This window comes from Drosophila subobscura, chromosome J, assembly GCF_008121235.1.
Source record: "Drosophila subobscura isolate 14011-0131.10 chromosome J, UCBerk_Dsub_1.0, whole genome shotgun sequence".
Lineage (NCBI taxonomy): Eukaryota > Metazoa > Arthropoda > Insecta > Diptera > Drosophilidae > Drosophila > Drosophila subobscura.
Window position 1 is genome coordinate 9,232,700 of NC_048532.1, and position 12,021 is coordinate 9,244,720.

Here is a 12,021-nt window from a genome sequence, read left to right on the forward strand (position 1 = left end):
GCACAAACAAAACGCGTTCAACAAAATGTAAAAATACTGCCAAAGTATGCAAAGCTGCTCGTAAAAACACTCAAAAACTACGTGCATGCAGCTTAGAGGCAAAGGCAGAGGCAGAGGCAGAGGCTGGCTGCTGCAGTAAGGAGTCGTCCTTCGTCCCGCGTCCTTGAGCTTCTATTTGTCCCACGCTCTCCCGCTCTCTGTCTCTCTATGTCTGTAGATGTGTGTGTCTGCAGCTTGGTAGTTGCTTAGCTGCTTCCGGCCGCCTCTTGCCAAGCCCCATGACCGGTTTCCTTCCTGAAAATCCATCAACGCTAATTTTGCATATTTCAGTTTCCATTTTTTTTGTGATTCCATCCACCTCCTCTCTGCGTCTTACACGATTTACTTCCTTCTCGCTCATGCTATCCGCCTGCCACTGCTTTTGCTGCTGCTGCTGCTTCTGCTCATCCGCCCATCGCCTGTGCACTTTATTCGCCTTTGTTTGGCTAAGCCGGCTTCTGACTTGTGTTTTCACAGCCTTAGCCCCCAAAGATATTTAAGCTATGAAGTGGCTGGGGGGAGCGACAGCAGAGTCACAGCGAGAGCGAGAGCACAGGGTCATATGCGAGAGAGAGAGTCTGTCTTCGCTGTGCCTGTGCCCCATGATGATGAATTATGTGGGCCACGTACGTTATTAATAATTCCTGTGCTGTCAACAAATACAGTGTCTTGTGGCACACACACACAGCCCATTGCTGGTGTTGCTGCTGCTGCTTCCCACGCTGCTCCCCCACAATGCGTATGCGTGATATGTTGGTGCCCCTCGGAAGTATATAGATAAATGGAGAGATAGCGAAATGCGGTACCCAAATTTATTGGCCATCTTGTTGTGCAACATCCCAAACCGCAGAAACCGAATTTGAATGGGTAGGGAGCAGACCATCTGTTAACATCTTTCATACATGCATCAGAGATGTACTACATCAGTGGGAATCAACACATCCACTGAATCTAAGCTGTTTGTTTGCACATTGTACGCTGACGAGTGGAGTACCAAAGTTAATTGCTTGAAAAATGCTGCTCAATCAATTACGAGGACACGAGGATCCGCCGAGGGCGGAGGGCGAATGGCAGGAAGAGCTGTAAACTGTGCACTGTGCATACACATGTAATTGATACATGTCCTTGTGCTGAGGTCCGTCAAGGTGTTGTGGGAGGGGCTGGCTTAAACCTGCCCACTGGAGAGTAGATACTTTTCGGGGTATATTGTATTGGCTCGAATAGTGCCCAAGGGACTAAATGGTTCAAGGGTTATGCCAACCATTGTCTGTCTGCTCTCATTGTGATGCATACAGTTAAAGCTCGAAGGAACCTTATTACAGGGTACGGGGACTCCCGACTATACATATATATTTTTTCCCCGTTTTGTTTGATCTGCCCGACCTCGCGTGCACCATTCATCGTTCAAATGGAGTGCCAATGGATCGACCACTCAACGAGTGTGTCCTGTCCTCTCCCGTCCTGTCCATCTGAGAGTGTGTAACATTGCCACTTCATTTAGCCAATTAAGCGATATTCTCCCAAAGAAATCTGGGCTGGGAAATGGGCAAATGGCAGCACAGACTATCCATCCTGTCGAGCAATGAACTTATTAATGACCCCAGACCTGCTACAGAGAAATTAGCTAATTATTTGGTGGCCGGCAGTTTGATGTTTAAATATTTCATACGCCTCGACTGACACCGACCGGGACTTTGTGTGTGCTGGGCAGAGAGTGGGTGGAGGGTGGCTGGCCCCCGACTCTACTCGAGCATCGACCAAACACTGCAGCATTAATTAAATATTTATGCACAAACATGTTCCCTGTTCAGGGGCCAAACAGAGCGCAACAAATAAAGACGGTCGAGAGAAAGCTGAAGCCGGTCAATGTCTGTGTCTGTTACGGCACGCTGACTCGACTCCAGCAACCTCATCGTACTCCGGAGTCCTAGATACTCCTTGAACTGCTGCTCCTGCCCGTACTCGTACATAATTTGCTTTTATTTACCCCCATCTCTGTGTGTGTGTGTGTGTGTGTGTGTGTGTGTCTTATTGTTCAAAGTACAAATTTAACATGTAAGCTGAAGACAATGCAATAAAGTTGAAATTAGTTCGGGCCATAATTTCAGGTGAACATCCGGAGGCAATGCAAACTGGCTCATCCGGTTGTCAGTACAATTGGCTGACAATTGTCCTGCTGCTGGCCCTCGTCCTGTGCTACAGTCAACAATGCACAGCCGCATTGCCACCTCAGTTGCCAGGGGCAGCAGCTGCAACAGCGGCAGCGGCAGCGGCCAGTGAAAGTGCAACTGCCACGGCCACATCGAGAAAGCGTTGCCCTGCGGTCGCCAGCTGCCGCCAAGCCGCAAGCCACGGCAACACTCAGACCCTGGCTCAATCCCAGGCCAAACGCCACTGTCACAGATGATCGAATGGAGGCAACAAAGGCGAACAGCAACAGCAACAGCAACCACAACTACATAGCGTAATGTAAGGAGACACATGAAATGTGTAAAGCGTGCAAGTGAGTATAAGCGAGTGTCCGAGTGAATGGGCAATTGAGTGTTTGCTATTCAGTCATAAGTGTGTCAGTTTTAAACTATGTAGAAAGTACTCAAAGTGGAAGCACTCAGCATTTGCTACACAATGTGGCACAATGGCGTAGTAATTGCAACCATAAAAACTCTACACTAAAATCTGCATTCCCCAAGACATATGCAGTCCAAAGATAGCTCCAAAATTCGTTGACTTCCAGCATATGTTTCAACCGTCATTGAAATCTGTTAATTAAAATATAATTAGCCAACCGAATGGGATTAATTCTGGATTCCCTTTCCTCTTGCCACCGCCATTGTAAAGCATTGTAAGCGTCTATATAAATATGTGTATGTGTGTAAGCCAATAGATTACCGTTTAATGTGTATGTTTAAACAACAACAAAAAAGGAAAACAGAAATCAAAACAAACCACAGTGGTGGGTGGGAGTGGAGTGTAAATAGCAAACTTAAACGTAATTGCAGCATTGCATAAATGCAGAGAGGCAAACAGAATGTATCACAAAAGTACGATAGGAGTGAGTAATCTCTTTGGCCAGCGGCGGGGACTCTTTTTAATATATTAATGAATAATCAAATAATGTGCAGAAGCTCCATATTCCATAATTAGATAAAAACGTAGCCTTGCCTGCCTGCCAGCAGACAGCAGCAGCAGCAGCATCGAGCCATAAAACATTCAATTTGATGCCATATCAATATCATGCAAATATTTGCACTGCGCAATTTTCCGCCAACACAAATGTAAATTCGATTTTCCCCTCCCTCAAACAAAACCAAAAAAGGCAGAAAATGAAAGCAAATCCATTTATTTATTTCTTATTGCCACGGCATTTAGTGTCACTATTCAATAATTCCACGAGATTCTACAGTGAGGTGAAAACTACTTTGATTTCAGTGCCAAAAATGCAGAGAGAGATTTGATGGAAAGAATTGGTCAATGTTTTCTTCGATAATATTGGCAGCTGAAAAGTTTATTTAATTTCCGTTTCCAACTTTAATTACAACATTTTTGATGTCTCTATTAGACGGCCAATTCTTTGAGTAATCATTTTTCATAATTATTTAAAAAATGCAGTTAATTACATTGAATGACACAAGTGCCGGTACAGCATATAAGTATGCCATTACGCGTAACAAAATTCCCCTGGTCCCCTTATCAAATTGCTTAAATTGATTGTATTAAGCAACGATACTCCAACTATGTGAAATGTGGTTGAAAAAAGAATATACAATTTCGATTGGTGGTGCAAAAAATGTTGCAATAAAAATCCGATTGACACACACACACCATATAAAAGTTTCATAATTGTTTTAATTAAAAAACAACAATTTCGCTGCCCTTAACAGGGGATAAATCAAACACAATTTGTTAGCCAAATCAAGCAAGAACCAAACTCAAAACTGGCCACCATAAAAACCCATTGAGATCGTTTGGCCAATTAAAATGTACGCCACTGATGTGTGTTTGCTTCCCATCTACTTTTTGTACTGAAACATAATTCCAAATTATGCATTTCCATTGTGTTTTCTGCGGCCGCGGAAGGACAGAACAAATTATATTAATTTCATTTAAGCTGTAAAAATAATGTTAGTCGTAAGCCGATTTTATATGTGTGTGCGTGTGTGTGTTATCGGGCAAATTGTATCATAAATGTTAATGTACATTCCCCCCATATATGCCAGTAAAGCAGTTGCACAGGATACATATTCATATTAATGGGAGAAGTGATCCATAGCGCAGATCTTCCAGTCCGTCTGTCTGTATCAATAACCGAACTTATCAATTCCCTCGAAATACATTTGTAAATACCAATCCATTCGTATCGCAGTTTTCCTGTCAACCTGCCGGTTTTCGGGGACTGTTTTATCCATCTGAAACTGCAGCTAACCAATCAAAAGGATACGCATACACAGATAGCCAGCAGCTACACATAGAGATTTGAGTTAAGTGTGAATAAATACATATGCCAGCCAGCCAGCCAATTTGTAATTCTGAAGTGGTAATGCCATAAGCCCGCAGGCATTTGCCGTAAACATTTCGAGCGCAGTACATAAATCTATATAATCGTAGGACATCAACTAAGTAATTCCTGTATATTAAAGTTAATTAGTGAGAGCCGATAACTATGCATTAGCCCCCCAGGCACACCATACTGCATAGTTGAATAGTTTTAATAAAACAATCGAACTGTATAAAACGAAGATAAAAACCCACTACTTTTAACTGTTGAATTAACTACGAGTTGTACTAAGCGGCAGACTAGTCGAATGGATGTTTTTGCAAGTGCAGAAAGTCAGGCACGTACGAGTTTGACATCATATAAAAACATAGCAAAGCATTGCAATAATAAACAAATAGCAATAATAACTAAAGAACACAATTGTTGTTTGTCGCCAGAGAGAGCAAGAAAACAACAACCAACAGCAAACAGAACAACAGCGAAATGAGATACGATTAAAATTTTTTATTTAAAAATTAAGTCAATCGTGGCGTTTTTATTCGGGGGATTAGCCGCTGCAGATGGGATCCGGGGGGAGTGTGGGTGGCTTCGCTATGAACTGTTGAATTATTTATGCAAACTACAAGGGAATACGACAGCTGGCCCGGCCCTCCCATCCAACACTCAACGACAGCTCCAAGAAATGAAAAATAAGCTGCAACGTATGCGTGTGTCACATGTAATCGCTGGATTATGGACAGCTTGGGCCAGGAGAGCCGGCGAGCAGGCGAGCAGGAGCTGTGAAAGGAACTCCTCCGGAACTGTGGGGCTGGTGTTGAAAACTGGGTCAGCAAATAAATCGAAAAGGCTTAAAACAACAGAAGGAAAAACCATAGAACAACTATGGACAGCCATAGCTTATGCGACCCGAACAGATTGCTCCCGGGCAGAGGGTGTGCAAAAGGCCATGGGCAGAGGGCATGGAATGAGTAAGTATTTGCACGGATGTGAGTTATACAACAATTTGCATTTGATGTCCTTGCGATGTGTTGTCAAAACAAAGAACATGCATCAGTCTCTAATTGCTCTCAGGGCAAATTAAGTGAACGGACACACAGGTAACTTGTCACAGTGTGAAGTTCACTTGCAATTTATGTTTCATTTTAAGTTCCTTTCATTTAAGTTTAGTTATTTTAAGTTCATTTCCATATGTTCACCCTTCACCAATAATTATTAGATAATCCCCTACCTACCTTCACTTCTAATTACTTATGTTCTGTGTTCTGTTTGGGCATTTGCAGCTCATCAACCATTCTGGGGAAAACTTTGATAATCCATGAACCGCAACCGCAGTCAAATGCCAATCGAAGTGCACTGTGGTCCCAGCTCATTAATTAGGAGTTGTGTTTGCGCTTCTGGACCACTGCCAGATGGAGGAATGCAACTGTAATTCTATTAAAGTGGGCCACAAAATCCCAGCTTATCCGCATGCATGTCTGCCCCAAAATTCGAAATAACAATAATAATGTTGCGACGGTGCGGCCACACATTGACCGCACACACCCAGTCCTATCATGATCAAAGGACCAATTGAACGAACCATTCGGGAAAGTTGAGGTTGGAAACAATCTGGAACAAGGCGAAGAGAGAGAGAGGGAATGGGCGGAAGCGAAGGCCGTTCCTGAAGGCCATTCGCCACTGCGTTGGCATAAAAATATTTATGCGCTCGCTTGAGTTCAAATTGATGCGCGCTGCTTGCGAGTATGCAAATTTTTCGTTGTCTAAGCAACCGCAGTGCCAAGCTGTTGTTGTATGCTTGAAGAGGGAGCGGGAGCGGGAGCTGTAGCTGGACCCGGACATGGGCATGTAATTTGGCCTGATAGATTCTACTTAATGGCATGGCATTAGACACATTTGTTGCCTGTCCTGCCCCACATGCCGCAGGAACAGCAACAGCAGCAGCAACAGAAACCGAAACATCAGCAGCCACGGCCTAGGCCTGGATATCGATTTGAACTCAGCGGGGCATTCAAAATCAGTTTTGAATGGGCTTTAATCCCGCACCGTGCCACGGACCTCAAATTTTCGCTTTCACATTTCCATTTGACAAAACATTTTCGCACACACACACACACACGCGCGTTCGTCCGCATTCTTTCCCAGCATTTTCCCGCTAATTTGACTGTAAATTTAGATGGCATCTACATGTAATCCACACAGAATTCCTCGAATGACAAATGCATGCATCAGCGGGTGGGGCACGAGTTACTATTGAGGCAACCCATTGGGCATGCCCCCTGCACGCACCCAGGACCATGTGTGTGTGTTTGCATCTGACGGATACGAGCTGCGAAGGAGTAGCATCGCTTCCCGCAAATTCCTCAGGATATTGGATCCTAATGGGAAAGTGATTCCCAAGAAAAACGAAAATCCATTAAAGAACTAATGGAAAACATGCTGATTAATTGGAGGCTTTAATTAATTACAAAAATCCATCGGAATATATATTTTTTTGTATCAATGGAGAACAGTTGTTATTTATAATGAGAATAATCAACCGCAAACTCTTTACTTTTCGAAAGCCATTATAAAAATGAAATATTGATTAATTCTTTAATTATTTGCAGAGTAATTACCCGAGATCACACGATGGAAGTGGCTATGGGATATCCTGCTTGTATGTGGCTATATATTTGTAGAGCATCTAAATGCGTTTAGCCATTATGCTCTCCCATTTGTATGCACATACATATATCCTACGTACGTACATATCTACGTAATGGCATTTTCTGGCGCCTGCATTGTCAACGGGTGTTTGCATTCTGAGGGCGTGGTCACGGCCAGTGTGGCAGGCCAGGCATAAACTGGCCGCTACAGCGACCGCAGAAAATGCCAGTTGAATTATAGACCATTTGAATGAAATTATTTTAATTGCGTAAATCACTTTGCAGCCAAACCAGAAATTCAACAATGCTGCGGTGGGCGGTGCACTGCAGGATGGGGCAACGGCAGAGGCAGCGCCTGTGCCCCTGGCGTAGGGTGGTTGAAGTAAAATGTGGCTCACTTATTGGCCCAATCTCATTTAATGCTCGCCACTTTTGCGGCCAACAAAGCAGAAATACTCTCGCAGTGGAAGAGGCTGGAAGAGCAGAAAGTAAAATGGGTAGAGGGGAGCGTGGAAATACTCGAAAATTTAACCAACATATTTCTGTTTGCATATTTGCACTCCATTCCCAGATAATTGTTTTCGCTAGGTCGACAATAGAAATAAATTCTGGCAACAATTGCCACAGCCAGAGCCATCCCTGGGGAGCGATGGTTACGAGTGTGTGTGAGTGGGCCACTTGTAATTGCAACTATAATTTGTACAAATTATCGCCAATGTTATGAATGCATTTCATTTTGGCAGACCGGCGCGGCTCGCCCACCGATGCTCAATTCGAATGGAACAGAACACACGGCGTATGCGTGATATCAATATAAACAAATTTTGCATTCAGGGCGACCCTTGAAGCGGCGATAAATGCAATGTTTCCATAATTTATGAATCACCCCGGACAGATGGGGCAAATATTTGCCAGCACTTTTCGTGCATTACCCGAATAAAGCGAAATAAAGCAGAAGGGTGGGAGGGGACTCCAAACAGATGTCGCATAAACTTTAAACTCCAGCAGGATCTAACCCTGCAGCCAGCTGCTCTCCGACTCGCCAATACAGAAAGTGCTACACATACACAGACACAGAAACACACAAACACTTTGACAAACCAACTCGAAATGTCCCAAGCCCCACCCACAGCCGTACACGCGTCAATGGTCTTCGTAGCAGTTCCAGTTCCAGTTCCAGCTTCATTTCCCCATTCCTGGTTGTGGCCTGTTCGGTGTAAGTGTTTGGATGGCAGGAAAATTTTGTTTGACTCTCAAGTGGTTATTGTTGTCAGACCCGTCATAATGCAGAGACTGGCGATGCGATGCGATGCGATGCGTCGGTGTCGCGATGATGCGAGATATGCGATACGTGTCATGATAAATGATGGCGCTCCGTCCCTAAATAAGGCTTAGTGCCAGCAGCGTAAGTATGACTATGAACTATGAACTTATGGCATATTTGCTCGCCTTCAGCAGCAATCAACGCACTTAGCGTTGAGTGGGATTACTCTGGTCGGAGAAGTGATTTCAATGCGAGTCTGAGAGCTACTTGTAGTCGTCTCCAAATGACACGACAGGAGCCCAACCACTTGCAGGATCAGCGATAACAGGTCGTCGTCCGTACTGTCCCACAGATGTAAGCAGAACTTGTGCGAACATGAACTTCCATCCACTTCCGGCAACTGGTTGTGAGGCTCACAGTCCCGCCAACATCCTGATGAAATCAGCCTAAAATATGTATATATAAAGTCGTAGACTTGCAATGTGTACAATATACCAATTGTATTTGTTTGATCCACTACAAAAAGAAGAGAGAATGAAAAGTCACAAACCATTTGTATCTACATATGTACATATCTACATATTCCGTGGCGACACCACATTGAGTTCGTGTATATTTGAAACTAAATGAAATGAAATTTCAAGATATGGCAGCTCTATGTTCCTTCCAACCGTTTCCTTCCTTTTGTGTGTGAACCGGTTGGATAAAATGATTCGATTGTATGCGTTGTATAAGACGCACGCAAGCTGGAAGTTTCATTGTAAGCACGATTTAGAACATACATATGCTATAAAATGCACCCAACTCACGCCATCTACAGGAACCACAGACTCAAAAGAATGTTATGGCTAATCATATCCTTATCATCCTTGTACAATCCTTTTACGCCAGATCGCCAAATATTTATTTCTAGCTTTGTGTATTTTAATGGATATCCTCTTTTGGTAGCAATCGATTGGCAGGGTCACTTTTGGTAACTTAAAGACATTCCACGTCTAGATCAGACCTTAAATAATCGAAATAAAGGCCTACGAAAATTTAAAAAGAAATCGTCATTCAAATGGCCACCTGACGGCTTCTTTGTTGCCTTTTATCAGAACCGTCGATGTTTCATCGCAGCTAGCTTCTGTCAGACATCATTAGTATTAACGATATGTCTGATTCCTATCGATGGGGATATTGTTTGCTTGCAACACTGCGGTATATTTCACAAATTTATTGGGAAAACAATTAAAATAAGAAAAGCGAGTCCTTAGAAGTAACCAATCTTTTAAAGAATTGATTATTCTATCTTTTGAAATTAAATGTTCAGTGTTGAGAGTCTAACCTTCCTGGTAATATTGATCAGAATATCAAAATCGAGCAAATTGATTTATATCAGTATATTTTCAACTTGAGAATGTATATTTCGGTATACTTCTGAGGGTTACACGGTATATTTGATCAATAAAACCGCGGTCACACTGCAGAAAGAGCACGCCGCAATACTTAATGTACAAAGTTTCAACTTTATTGTAAAAGCAAAAGCAAAAGGACAATTTACCATCAAATACTTAAGTAAACCGATGAACAGTCTCGGAGGATGCCGCTGCATGTCAATTGCAATACGATTACCAGGCGGAAGGCGACTAACAGACTGCATGCCAAGTATTCTGTCCAACATGCGGTCTGTTCTATAATTTGGATAATTATTTTGCATATGTAATCAATTGTTTTGTGTTTTTCTTTTAGAATTAGATTCTTGTGCGGCTAGACACGTGACGATTATGTTCCAGATGAGGATGAACAGACGCGCATTGATTCGGACTCGCGACACGCTGAGCATGTGAGTATGTCAGCGGTACGCATCGAAATATGAAATTGATGGTCAATCTTATGTGTATCTTCCTCCACAGTTGGCCAATGAAGAGGCTGCCAGCAATGTGTAGAAAGATTGCATCCTGCATATCCCGGAAACCGATGCCAATTGGCTGCAGTGTTTTCTGAGCAAGATCTTCAAGAGACCATGATGTCGCAGAGCAAGTCTGCCGATGGACTCACGATCGGGTCTGCTTTAGCAACTGCATCCCATCAATAAGCGATGCCAGCAAGCAGACAGCGACCCAGGACATAAGCAAGGATTCGTACCAGCGACATTTGCCGCAATTTGGTGTCGATGTCAAGAGATCCTGTGAGACGGTAAGGTGTATATTGACTCTTCCAGCAGCTCTTTTTTTAACTGTTCTCGCTTTGTGTTTTTCAGAAAATCGTAACCGTTTTCGTATTCACAGAGCTGAAGGATGAGGATCGCACGCTTCTATTGCCGCTCTGCTATACACAGATGGCCGATGGGGCCCATTGAACTCAACTATGTGGGGATCCAGCTGGAGCGTGAATGCCGCCAGTGACTGCAACCTTTTTCCTGCGGAAGATCGAGGAAGGCTGGCGTGTCGTTGTTCCCGGCAAACAAGACTTTACATTGTCCAACATAAGCGACTCTTACGTGGGCTGCGATCAGGAGTAGAAGGACTACAAGGATCAGGAGTCAAAGTGGCCGATTTCCAATCTGACAGTCAGACCGAGTCGGATTAGGGCGCAGGCTAAGATTAGTATACATAGCAAATACTTCCTTTTTGTAAAAATATGAAATTAACCTAGTTTTTGTACTAATAAAACATGTAGCACACTTTTGGGGCTATCCGATAATACCATCAATATTTTAAAGTATCTTTTGGGGGCTGGCTTGATTCCCGATAGTGTTGCATACTTTCAGGCTGAACGGATCCCTATTTAAAAATGGCGTAAAACAGCCGTATCCTGCAGTCCTTAAGGTCCTTCATGGACTCAAACGATACAGGACACTGTCCCGGTCACGAGGAGGCGTGGCACGTCCTGATCCGACAGGACACAGCCGAGTTATAGCATTGTAAGGAATATATCTAAAAACAATGCTAAAATGGCATTATCCTTAATGTCCTTGGATCCTGAAGGATAGCCAGCGATCCGGGACGTTGCCCCGATTACGAGGAGGCGTGGCACGTCCTGTTCCGACAGGACACAGCCGCGTTATAGCGTTGTAAAGATTATATCTGAAAGCAACGGTAAAATGGCATTATCCTTAATGTCCTTGCATCCTTAAGGATTTCCCGCGATCGGGACGTTGCCCCGATTACGAGGAGGTGTGGCACGTCCTGATCCGACAGGACACAGCCGAGTTATAGCGTTGTAAAGATTATATCTGAAAGCAACGGTAAAATGGCATTATCCTTAATGTCCTTGCATCCTTAAGGATTTCCCGCGATCCGGGACGTTGCCCCGATTACGAGGAGGTGTGGCACGTCCTGATCCGACAGGAAACAGCCGCGTTATAGCGTTGTAAAGATTATATCTGAAAGCAACGGTAAAATGGCATTATCCTTAATGTCCTTGCATCCTTAAGGATTTCCCGCGATCCGGGACGTTGCCCCGATTACGAGGAGGTGTGGCACGTCCTGATCCGACAGGACACAGCCGAGTTATAGCGTTGTAAAGATTATATCTGAAAGCAACGGTAAAATGGCATTATCCTTAATGTCCTTGCATCCTGAAGGATTGCCAAC

General features: G+C 43.7%; 1 protein-coding gene and 1 long non-coding RNA gene across 4 annotated transcripts in view; both read left to right on the plus strand.

Moving 5' to 3' along the window:
• The window catches only part of LOC117895876 (junctional adhesion molecule A), a 97,477-nt gene extending 90,475 nt beyond the window's left edge, over nt 1-7,002 (plus strand). Inside the window, exons 7-8 of one of the 3 annotated variants that reach the window (XR_004648964.1) lie at nt 2,130-2,542; nt 5,815-7,002. Coding sequence is in view for 2 of the 3 variants with exons in the window: in XM_034803874.1 (XP_034659765.1) it covers nt 2,130-2,446 (317 nt within the window). In the remaining variant the exon portion in view is untranslated. Of the gene's footprint in view, nt 1-2,129; nt 4,978-5,814 lie in introns of those variants that run through there. The other 2 variants (XM_034803874.1, XM_034803875.1) reach the window with 2 other exon arrangements.
• A 2,896-nt stretch (nt 7,003-9,898) lies between these two features.
• Nucleotides 9,899-11,108, plus strand: LOC117895880. The gene is made up of 4 exons (XR_004648965.1): nt 9,899-10,109; nt 10,175-10,268; nt 10,339-10,621; nt 10,686-11,108. It is a non-coding gene; the product is annotated as an uncharacterized LOC117895880 (long non-coding RNA).
• The last annotated feature ends 913 nt before the right edge of the window (nt 11,109-12,021 follow it).